The following is a 12,671-nucleotide window of genomic DNA, read 5'->3' on the forward strand; positions in this document are numbered from 1 at the left end:
AAATTCATGAACATTTCTTTTTCTGAAAATTTTCTATTTTCATTTTTAGAAACTTTTTCTGTTTACTTTTCTATTTTCTAAACAAAAAATTTCGTTGGAAAAAAAATTTGCATAGAAAAACTATTGTAAATCTGCCCAAAATATGGATAAAAGCACTGGAAATATATATAGAAACGGCAGCTGAGCCCCTGCGTCGGCCTGGCGCGCGAGGCCTGCAGCGAAGGAAAGCGGCCCACGGCCTGCTCTCCGAGCCGCGCCGCGTGAGCCGGCCTTCCCTCGGCCTGGGCCACCTCCTCTTTGGCCCAAGAGGCCCGCTGTGCCGGCGCCGCTCTAGGGTTTAGATCTGGCCCGTCCGTGGGGATCCTACGGCCACGCGCGGCTTTCGCTCGATCAAAACCAACGCGCATCAGCCTCTCTCTCGAAACCCTAGCTCATTTCCGTTTCTTCTCCTCTCTCGACTCTGTCTCCCGCACAGCGCGGCTCTCTCTGGCCACCGGCCCGCCGCCGACGGCGACGTACACCACTGTGTCGCGCGAGCCCTCTTCCCCTTCCTCCTTTGGCAGAGAGAGAGAGAGAGCGACAGCTGCGTTTCCTCTGCTCCCCCTCGCCTCTTCGTCTTTGCCCCGCTCGCCGTGGCACCGCGCCGCGCCCAAGGTGTCGGCGATGGCGTCGACCGGCCACCACGACGCGCTTTTCTTTTACTTCCCCTTTATGTATGTACTCTCTCCGTCCACCGTATCCAGTGCCGGAGAGGGACGCGGGTGTGCCCCGACCGCCGGCGACGGCGGCGAGCCACCCCAGCGCAAGCCCCCTTTCCCTTTCTAGTACTCTGCTCATCCCCCACATCAATAGACACACACACACACAGAGGGAGAGAGAGAGAGAGAGAGAGAGAGAGATCAGGAGACTTTCAGATGCGGCGCCCCCGCTGACCCCTTTGCCAGCGTGCGCGAGCACCTCGAAGGTGAACGCGCCGCCGTCAAACGGCTCGGTGGTGGTGCCCTTTGCCCCGTTTGGGGTGGTTTTTCGTCCCGGATCCTCGGCTTGCCGATGCGATTCGGGATCGAGAGGAACAGGTGCGGCCATGACAGTGGCACAACTTTTCTTTGAGATTTCTTTGCCCTTCTCGGGTTCTTTGGGAGGGGGGGGGGGATTTCTTTCTGTGATTTCTTCTCAACCGAAAAAGTCTAATCCGATCTGGCTGATACCATTGATAGACGGAAATGAGCGAGCAAAAGTGGCAGGCTGGGGATCAAGACGACGGTGTAGACCGGGTGCTTGGAGTCCAGGAGAAAGATCGGCTCCGTTGCAACGGACCCAACGAACCAACCAACCGTGCACGTTTCTCAAAAAAAAAACGGTGCACCCCCCCCCCCCCCCCCCCCCCCCCCCATAATCCACAAGATGCACATAGTTCGATCTGGCTTGCTATGTTTGTTCAGACTTCAGAGTGTCCTTTTCTCTATGTCAAGAACTGAAACTAGTCATTTTTAGCACCGATGATATGATCTTGGCTCTCTCTGTTTGGTTGTTTCATTGCCTTTTTCCTTTTTCTCAAAGTGGTGACTTTTGAGAAAGATAGAGCAGCCAGTGTTATCCTCACTCTGCTGATTATTCTTGATGTGAGAGTGCCTCGAGTCAATGGTTTAGTAGGTGACCCAAGTACGTACGTGCATAGCGAGAGGGAACAAGTGTGTAATCTTCTCTGAATATAGCGGTCCGTGACGGGAGGTTCGGACTTTTTCCGACAGGTAACGAAACGAGACCATGAAGCACTCTACTCACGGACTCCATATTCTATCTCATCTCTTGGCCTAATCGCCAAAAGACAAAACCCAATAATAGCGACGTTAATCATCTCGCTGGAGCCTAAGGGAACCTCGTGCCGAATTGCTCAGGGGCACACATTATATGCCCGCTTAGTGATTCAGAGTTTAAGTTGTTTACTCTTCACTTGTCCTTGTTAGCAGGTGAAAGCGGGTACTAGTAAATTCAACGCACGCGCTCTGGGCGTGCGGCGCCGGTAATTTGCGGGCACCGTCGTGGCTCTGCCATGCCATGCCATGCCGCCGAAAGAACCCGTACGGCGAGCCGCCGAGAGCCGGCCGGCCGGCACATGCCATCAATCGACGGACTAGCTGGGACATGAGGCCGGGTAGGCAAGCCGAACAGAATACGAAGGCATCAACCTCGGGATCGATCGTGCTCGCCTAATTAATTGGCTAATCACAGGCGTTGTTTACATCGAGCACGGTCAGGTCAATGATTTGCTTGGAGCGGATTGGTAGGGTGCTGATGTACTATACTACGTTATCGCTGATGGAATCAAAGAAACAGAATCGGATCAAATGTGGCTAGCTATATGTTCAACGCAGTGTTTACGTCGTTGGAAACTCTTTGCCAGCAGCTAAGTCGGGCGTGAATAGACGCGGGACAGAAAGGGACGTGTTGCCCGTGCGCGGAGTTTTCTTTGGCTTTCTGTTTGTCAAGAGGACGGGAGGCATCTATCTACCTATCTACTTTCTTTCACAGATTATTCGTTGCAGGTTTGATCGAGGCATACATACATCATGTCAGTCTTCGAATACCATATTCTCAAAACAAAAGTCTCCGAATACCAGATTGCTCGATCGACACACGACGAGCCGAGATGAGTACGTGGGGGCTCGCCAACTACTTCTGCATCTTTTTTCTCCAAAGTCCAGACGAAAAGACTCGACCTTAACTCAACACGTGTCAACCAAGTCCCAATAATCAATCTGCACTTTTATCTTTCTTCTCTGGAGCTAGCTGGTAGATGCATGTATACGGCAACACTGTCGTCCACATCCACATGACCAAATGGCACGCCCGCCACGTTTCACGGCCAAGGAAAAAGGCACAACAGTATGGACCTCTCGTATACGTACGATAGGTTGTTCTCCAATGATTGATCATACTCCAAGGTTGCATGACTACTGTAGCATACTACTAGCATGCCCCTAAAAAAAAGCATACTACTAGCATGCAGCATGTCGGCAGCAGAGAATATGACGTTCCGATCGATCCTTTGGCACACATGCATCATGGAAGAGATCGACGGCAGCAATAAATGCAATCATCGTCCTAGATCGATCTTTGTCCAGACGTCCTTCGGTAGTACATCTTGATTGGGTTGATTGCCAACGTACCTACGCGCTTCTATCATGTGCCCATCAGCGCGTTAATGGTCGAGCGATTGTCCACGAGGATGTCAACTGTGCTACTAGAAGTAGAAATCGTCTCACGCACTGTAGCTAGAGGTCATCGTTTTCGGCTGTTCATGACTTGGACAGGGTTGGTTTCTCTCTCTCTCTCTCTCTCTCTCTCTCTCTCTTTGCTCGCATGATTCATGCATGATGCAGCTCAGCATTTGATGCAGAGTTGCGTGGGAATAATGCAACGTTGGCTATGCGCCGAGACTTCGTCGGCAGGATTTTGCCGCCGATCGCGCGCGCCCGCATGCATGCAGCTAGCGGTGGCCGGGTGCACCTCGCATGCCATGACGCCAACGACATGAGATGTTGCAGCATGCACAAGCCTCCCCTCCCTGGCCACATGTCCGTGCCACGCGGCCTGCTGGCCGTACGTTAGGCCGATTAATTAAGCCACTAATTAACTATAGCCATGTCGTCGTCATGGGCACTGCATATGCATCTATATTTGGTAAGCTCGATGGATCCAAATTGTTGGTGCTTCACCTACACAACGAAGCAACCAGCAGCCAACACGAGAAGCCAACCCCGCGGGGATGACGCATGCATGCACCACCGTGTACGTTTCACTGCATCTACATGCATCTAGCGCTACAAATACCAGATACTACTAATCTAATAAATAATTTCTTTTCTGAACCAGATAATGTAATAGACAATTGGCAATGATGACAGCACCGCTGCTTGGCGCCGAGCTGTACTGGATCAACTTGGAGTATTTGTGTGTGCAACAGCCAACAGGGTAACACCAGCTGTCGTACGTACCGGAATTTGAGAGCCACGTAATGTAGGTGCGTAGAGGACGATAAATATGTACAGATCGATCAACGAATGTGTAGAAGACAGGGACAGAAATACACGTATGCTTGCTGGCTGCTTACTGGAACGTACGTGCATATATAACTCCGGAGAAAACGTCGTCCGGCCTGGCCTTCAATTTCATAATGGAGAAACCCCGTCGGGTCAGGACATTATGCGGGCAGAGGCATGGGAGATGTACAGTGAGTCTACGAGGATGTCCATATCAGCGCATTATTGAGCAGCAATATTCAAGGCGCGACGCGACCACGACTCCGGGGAGGAAACTTAAGAGGAAACAAACAATAAAGAGGGGTATTATTCAATTGCAAATGAACATACGGGCAAACTCTCGGCCACAATCTGCTCATAAGGATATGTAGGATACTGCAAACAACAATGTGCATCGTTCGCAGCGTATATTCCAGTAGTATAATACTTTTTCATAGGTTCTTCTGTGTTTCTGTGCCAAGAACCTAGTGATGCATCTTTTCTTTGGCATTGTTCTGCATTATACTCCCTCTGTAACTTAATGTAAGACATTTTTATAGTTTAATTTTATTGTCTTGCCCTTTCGGTCATCAAAATAAGCACTACTACATATGTTATTTGTTAGAAGGTCTAGTACTTACGTGGCATTGACACCGGATCCTATTTCCAAACCAGCGTGTCATTGTCGCGATGTATGCTTTGGTACAAGTAGTGGTATAATTTACTCGAGAAACGTACAAATGTCACGTGGGTGCGGTTGTGCCGTCAACTTGCAAATAGAAAACATACTTACGTGTATTAATCTACTATCTACAACTATACTAATCTTGAACACAATAGCGAACACAATAGTTAAATGTCAGTTGCCTGAAAATTCTATTTGGGTCAGTCAATTTTCGATGGAAGAAAGGAGGAGCCGGATGGAAGGAAGAAACGGCTGCGGTGTGTGTGTGTGGGGGGGGGGGGGGGGGGGGGGGGTTGCTCGCCGGAGAAGTTTCCCCATGATCTACCTTAGGGTGTGGGTGGGTGCGGAAGAACAACAATGGTGGGGCGGTGGTGCAGGTTTGACGAAGAAAAAACCGGCGAGGCCCGGGGCTAGAGGGCTGGCCGAGGGCGGTGGGGGAGGTTGAGGGGAGGGCGGTCGCAGAGCACCGCCGGCTGATGGCAGCAGGCGGCGGGAGGAGGAAAAAGATGCGATCTAGAAAACGCATGAAGGAAGAAGACATAATCTGGGCCGTCCGTTTTCGATCTAGCACTTCAAATTGATTCAAGCCAAATTAACTGACCCAAATCAAAATTTCAGTCAATTGACTCCTAGCCATTCAATCTTGAACGGGTATGGCACATGTCACATATCTTGAACGGATATACTTCTAGCCATGGCTGTTTCCTTTAAGGCAAGCTGCTGACCTGCACGCCGTACCCTGGATTTTGCGCAAACATTAGCAACGCTAATTAACCAGTCAATCGAAAGATAAAATCAGCGAATTACTTCTGCGTAGAGACGCGATCCAATCTGGGCACAGATTTTCGTGTAGCGGTTTCACCTGGGCGGCAGTAAGAAGTTTGGAATATTCGTGCCCGTGCGGTCCGGACATGGAGCCGCGAATCCTGCGTTTGACCGTTCATGCGGTCCGGACAGTTTGGGATTGTGTGTCAAAAGATATAGATCATTTCAACCGGTCCATGCTTCGAGTCTTTAATTTGACCACAGCGGCTGGATTAAATTCGCCTCGGGTTCAACGGACCCAGGTTTTTTGGGTTTGGTTTGCCGCCCCGGCGTGCATGATTACTGGGAGAAGATGACGATGGGAGAGGCACGAAACCAATCCAACTTCTTGCCCTCTCCCCCTTAACGGCGGTACCGCGCGCCGCCCATGGCACTTGGCACCACGGCCGCGCGTGGATCGCTGTCTGTCCCGGCTACTATGGATCGGATGAGACGACGGACTCGTCGTAGCAAGAAAACGGATGATGAGGAAATGAGACGATACGGATAAAAATCAACGGTGCGATGACAGATATACTCCTCCCTCCCGGTAGCAGTATAGGTACCATAAAAACCCTCTATGGAAACCTCATCTCGCCTCCGTGTTGTGGTCGTCGGGTTACCTAAACTGAAGCGCATTGCCTACGCTTAAAAAAAAAATACGCTCAAAAAAAAAACTGAAGCGCATTGCCGTGTCGGTGAATCTGGAGAGGGGAGTTTAGCTACTGGCTGGGAGGCGCCGGCCTAGCTAGCTAGCTAGCCAAGTGGCCCAACTGGGAATGGTGTTGTTTCAAGGAAGACATGGCCGTTGCTGCTGACAGAAATGAGCGAGCAAAAGTGGCAGGCTAAAATTACCAGGAAGGGAAAATGACAGTACAGCTCCCCCACCCACGCAGCCCCCGCCCGCTCCGGCGGCGGCGTACGCTGCGCCCTGCTCGGGGCTTGGCTCCTGGTTCATGCCCCTGCCGCCACCACCTGTTGGTGCCCCGGCCGGTGCCCCGGTGTGGCTCGCGCTGCTTCAGCGACCGTCGTCCTCCACGTGCTCGTTGTCGTCCCCAGATCCAGATCTATCCCTGGCTGGCTGTGCCCGCGTCTGTTCTGCGGTCTCCGTGGATTTCGTTCCGGACTAGCAGCCGGTCGTCGTAGCTTCAGGTCTTGCCTTGGGCGGCTCGGCGCTTGCCTCTCCTGCTGCGGATTCTGCGCGCCTTCAAGACGGAGCTCGCCTTAACTGCGCTGGGGCGGGGCAGTTGGCCTTCCCGAGCCTTGCTGTTGCCGCGTCTTCAATGCTGGCGCCCGCGGACGTGCCTTCAATGCCGGCTTTGCGGTCAGGCGACGCGGGGCGCGAGGCTGAGGTGATCGGCGGCTGGCAGCTCGTCATGTCACGTAAAGGCCCGCGCCGGCCGGCTTTGGCTGCCCCGGCATTCAAGCCGCCGCCCATCCCTCGATGGCTTTTCGGGCGGTGCTGCAGGTGCCTCTTCCATGGGCACATGGCGTCGGTCTGCCGCGACCCCATACGCTGTTCTCGCTGCCTGCAGAATGGGCATAGATCGAGGGGCTGCCACAATCGGTGGATGCCTTTGAGCTCACTCCTTGTCCTACCACCACCTCCCCTGCCTCGTCCTGCTGCCGCCTTTGCCCAAGCTCTTCCTTCTTGTCCGGGTCGTGGTTGGGAGGTCTCTGCACCCTTCGTGCCGCCCCACGCCCTACCCGGTGCGTGCCCTCAGCGGCAGGAGTCCGCCCCCCGGGCCATGGCGGCGGTGCGACCTGGCGACGCCTCGCTTAGGCCTGCGGAGGACTTCGTCGTCGTCCCGGCGACGCCCGAGATGCAGGTGGAGTCCACCCTCCTCTCCACCAACGCGGCGGTCGCCTGGCTCGAGGGAGACCGGCAGGACGTCTCATGCCTGCAGGTCGCGGTCGAGATCGCTGCAGCTCTGGGCGCGCGCAAGGCGGATGTCGAGGTGGTCAAGCACTACCCCGAGAGGTTCTTCGTCCGCTTCGTGTACCAGCATCACTGCGCCGACGCCGTGTCCCGCGACTTCCTGGCGGGTGCTGGCTACCGCATCTTCGTGCGTTAATGGAGGATTGAAGACCATGCTGAAAATGGAGATATGCTCCAGCATGTGCGGCTGTGCATGGAGGGGGTACCCCTTCATGCCTGGAACGAGTACATCGCCTCCTTCCTCATCGGTCGTCGCTGCTCGCTAGACTACATCGAGCCCCGCTCTCATCGCAAAGAGGACACACGAGACCTGGCTCTCTGGGCCTGGACCGCTGATCCCAGCGCCATCCCAAAGGTGAAATGGCTCACCCTGCCTGCCCGTGGTCACCGTCATCATGGGCGGCGCGGGCTTCGTCATCGCGTCATCATCCATTTGGACCTGCTCGAGGACCACTCTAAGGCCGGAGACAACGACGGCAATCCGCCCTCGCCGGACGTCCATGAGTTCACCATCATCCCAAGGGACAGGCGGGCAGCACCAGAGGGCAACGTGCACCGTCATGACGGGCGTGACGAAGATGAGGATCGTGATGGGCATCGTGGGCGTGACGGTGGCCGCGACGGTGGCCGCGCCCGCGAGGGATGGGGCGCCCGTCTGCGTCGCTTGCTATCCCGCAACGCGCGTGACCGTCAGCGCGAGGACGGCCACGATCGCGGCCGTGACCGCTCTGGTGGTCGCCGACGCGCTGGTGCCCCCTCCGTCCTGCCGCTAGCGCCGGTCGCTGGCCGTGGTGTGGTGCACGACTCCGACCTGCTCCGCGGCTCTGGCTCTGGCGGAGATGAGCATGAACGCGTTGTCGAGCTTCTGCCCATTCCGGGTCAAGGGCGGGCGGGGAACCGTGGGTGCAGCCCATCTCGGCATGGCTCTCCTCACTCTGCCAGAAGGCGCTCACAGGAGGCTCTCACCCCGCCGACGTCCCCGCCGCAGTCCCCAACGTTTGTGCTGCTGGCGAACCCAGGATCAAATCTCTCTGGGGCACGGAGCTCTCCACTGCTTCACGCCGACCCGGCCCTGGTCGAGCTCTGCTCTCCCAGGTCTCTTCAGCAGCCCATGACGTCACCCTCTAGGCCGCCTGGCTTCGAGGGTCACCCACGCCGCCCCTGATCTGTGCTGGCCCCCTGCAGCGAACTCCTTCTCCTGTGCATGGCAGGGTGGCCCAGGATGACGCGGTGGCCCTGGCTTCCATCTTTGAAGATCGCCAGCCAAGCCTTCTCGCCACACCCGGTTCTTCGCCTCCCAAGCCCCTGATGGCCCACAGGAAGACCTTGGCCGGTGTCAGGATATCTACCAAGGGTGGATTGTCACTGCAAAGGATCAGGTGTCCTGGTGGACCGGTTGCCGCTCCGGTGGCCAAGGTTGCTGAAAGGCTGGTTGGTCGCAGCCTGGGCATCACGACGGACGGCAAGGACGTGACTGAGGCCACCCTGGATGATTTCACCGCCAAGTTCAAGGAGCAGCTGGCTCCTGAGGTGATCATGGCCATGCAAGATTTCTTCCACCTTGACGACAAGGCTGTGAACGATGTGGAGGATGCCCTGATCGATCACGGCGGAGAAGGCGCACTGGAGTTGGCCTCTGCTCAAGAAGGGGATGCGCTCCAGGAGAGTCCGGAGCTGGCAGCAGCATGATTTGCTTGGTTGTGCTCCAGGATTAGTGTTATGCCTAGTTCTTATGTTAGCAAGTCTACGTACTTGGCCTAGAGGGGCTTGTATTGCTACTAGTTTAGGTGTGTGTTGTATCTGTGGAAGCTGGCTGTACTTCTATCTTCAAAACCTACAGTGCATCAAAACTTGGGTACGGCTGCTGTTTGTGCACTCTAACTACAACTATTGTGGTTATTTCCGACCATGTGTGCTCCGCTGTATCCCATGTTAATGCAACCCGTCAACAGGCTCAGCTGGAATGTTCGAGGGCTCAACTGCCCGGCCAGGAGGGCTACTGTCAGTGCAACGGTGGCTGCCTCCTCGTGCCAATTAATTTGTCTACATGAGACTAAGCTGGATAATGTCGATAGGTTCACGGTCGCCTTCCTAGGGGGTAATAGACTGCGACATTTTGCGTAACGTCCGATAATGGGGACAAGAGGTGGAATGCTTCTTCTATGGGATGATAATGTTCTTGAGGTCACTGACATCACAACCTCGACCTACTGTCTTTCGGCCTTGGTCCGAATTCGCGAGAATGACATGTGCTTCCGGCTAACAAATGTTTATGGGCCTATGGAACATGCATCTAAGGATGCTTTCTTTGCCGAACTCTGCTCCAACAAGCCGCTGCCGAGTGTGGCTTGGCTTGCTCTTGGGGACTTCAATCAAATCTATCGGGCGAGGGACAAAAACAAGAGAAACGTTAACCAGGGAAGGATCAACCGGTTTCGTGCTACTCTCCAAGCTTGTGACCTCAAGGAAATTCATCTTCAGAATAGGCGCTTCACGTGGAGCAACGAGAGAGAAAACCCAACTCTTTGCAAGCTGGATTCCTTCTTTTGCAACGCAGATTGGGACCTGTCCTTCAACACACATGTGTTACATGCTCTTCCGTCTTCCCTCTCTGACCACTGCCCTCTCCTGCTTGCCGACGACAAGGGCCCTAGACGGCCGCGCTCTTTCAAGTTTGAAAACTTCTGGGTATCTTTGCCCGGATTCTGCGAGGTAGTCAAAAAAGCATGGGACGAGGGCGTGAGGCACACAGAGCCATACCAAATCTTGCATCACAAGCTCAAGAAGACCGCACTTCGCCTAACCGAGTGGAGCAAGAAATTGTTCTCCAAAGCGAAGGTTCAGCTTCACGTGGCACATATTGTGACTCTCCACCTCGACATCGCACGGGAGGGACGGGTGCTCTCCACTGAGGAACGGGACCTCCGCTCTAGACTAAAGAGACGGGTGATCAGTTTGGCGGTGCTGGAGAGAGCTAGAAAGAGCCAATGCGCTAGGATCGCAAATCTAAGAGACGGTGATGCAAACACCAAATTCTTCCACTGACGCATTAACGCCCCTAGGAGGAAAAACCACATCCATCGAATCAAGCGCGAGCATGGCTGGGTAACAGAGCACAAGGAAAAAGAGAAGATCATTCATGATCGTTTCTCTGAGGTGATGGGGAGGGGGAGCACGAGCAGTAAGGACTTTAACTGGGAGGAACTTGGCATTGAGTCCCATCATATGCATGGCCTTGATAGTGATATCATTGACGACGAGGTATGGGAAGCCATCAAGGAGATGTCTAATGATAAAGCGCCTGGGCCGGATGGCTTCACAGGCATTTTCTTCAAAAAGTGTTGGGGGTTATCAAGCATGCCGTCATGAGGGTCATTCAACGCTTTGCTTCTCTCAACACCTCCGACCTCCAGTGGCTCAACTCCGCCAATGTAGTTCTCTTGCCCAAAAAGGAAGGGGCGGAAGGCATCTCTGACTATAGGCCTATTAGCCTCATCCATGCCATTGCTAAAATCATCGCCAAGGTGGTAACCATAGAAGCATGTTTACTAATAAGTTTAAGTTCACCTTTAACATTAGCCATATAATCACTCAAGTGTTCGATCATGTAAGCATTATGTTTCAATTGTCTACCAACATAAGCATTAAAATCTTCTTGCTTAACCATAAAGTTATCAAATTCATCCAAACATTGGCTAGCAAACTTAGCGGGAGGGATTTCAGCTTTATCATATCTATAGAAAGAATTTACCTTTACTACCTGTGTCGGGTTATCGAGACCATGTGTTTCTTCAATAGGTGATGAATTAAGACCAGGTATTTCTTCAATAGGAGGTAAATTCTTAACATCTTCAGTTTTTATACCTTTTTCTTTCATAGGTTTCGTTGCCTCTTGCATATCTTCAGGACTGAGAAATAGAATACCCCTTTTCTTCGGAGTTGTCTTAGGAGTTGGTTCAGGAAGTGTCCAATTATTTTCATTAGTCAACATATTATTCAATATCATTTCAGGTTGATCAACAGTTCTTTCCCTGAAAACACAACCAGCACAACTATCCAGGTGGTCTTTGGAAGCATCGGTTAGTCCATTATAAAAGATATCAAGTATTTCATTTTTCTTGAGAGGATGATCAGGCAAAGCATTAAGTAATTGGAGAAGCCTCCCCCAAGCTTGTGGGAGACTCTCTTCTTCAATTTGCACAAAATTATATATTTCCTTTAAAGCACCTCGTTTCTTATGAGCGGGGAAATATTTAGCAGAGAAGTAGTAAATCATATCCTAGGGACTACACACACAACTAGGATCAAGAGAATTAAACCATATCTTAGCATCACCCTTTAATGAGAACGGAAATAATTTAAGGATATAATAGTAGCGAGTTTTCTCATCATTAGTGAACAGGGTAGCTATATCATTTAATTTAGTAAGATGTGCCACAACAGTTTCGGATTCATAGCCATAGAAAGGATCAGATTCAACCAAAGTAATTAACTCAGGATCAACAGAGAAATCATAATCCTTATTAATAATAAAGATAGGTGAAGTAGCATAAGCAGGATCATATTTCATTCTAGCATTCAGAGTTTTTCTTTAAGCTTAGCTAATAGTTTCTTAAGATCACTTCTATCATTGCAGGCAAGAAAGTCTCTAGCAGTTTCTTCATCCATAACATAACCCTCAGGAACAAAAGGCAATTCATATCTAGGGGGAGAATCTTTATCATCACTTTCATCAATATTATCAGTTTCAATAATTTCATTCTCTCTAGCCCTAGCAAGTTGTTCATCAAGAAATTCACCAAGTGGCACAGTAGTATCAAGCATAGAAGTAGTTTCATCATAAGTATCATGCAAAGCAGAAGTGGCATCATCAATAACATGCGACATATTAGAATTAATAGCAGAAGCAATTTTAGGTGTCGCAAGTTTACTCAAAACAGAAGGTGAATCAAGTGTAGAGCTAGATGGCAGTTCCTTACCTCCCCTCGTAGTTGAGGGAAAAATCTTGGTTCTGTGATCTTTCAAGTTCTTCATAGTGATAAGCAGATATAAATCCCAAGTGACTCAAAGAATAGAGCTATGCTCCCCGGCAATGGCGCCAGAAAATGGTCTTGATAACCCACAAGTATAGGGGATCGCAACATGTAGGATCAAGAAGTAGATGTGTCTAGAGGGGGGGTGATTAGACACTTAATGCTAAAGTTGCAATTTTTAAGCTTTT

General features: G+C 51.8%; 1 protein-coding gene across 1 annotated transcript; it reads left to right on the plus strand.

Moving 5' to 3' along the window:
• Positions 1 to 9,583: 9,583 nt before the first annotated feature.
• LOC147983776 (uncharacterized) lies at positions 9,584 to 10,495 on the plus strand. Its single transcript, XM_087540863.1, has one exon. The coding sequence runs from the start codon at positions 9,584 to 9,586 to the stop codon at positions 10,493 to 10,495; it is 912 nt and encodes a 303-aa protein (XP_087396989.1).
• Positions 10,496 to 12,671: the final 2,176 nt, after the last annotated feature.

The sequence above is a fragment of the Triticum urartu genome, chromosome 2A (genome assembly GCF_056163025.1).
Source record: "Triticum urartu cultivar PI428250 chromosome 2A, HENAU_Tu73, whole genome shotgun sequence".
Taxonomy (NCBI): Eukaryota; Viridiplantae; Streptophyta; class Magnoliopsida; order Poales; family Poaceae; genus Triticum; species Triticum urartu.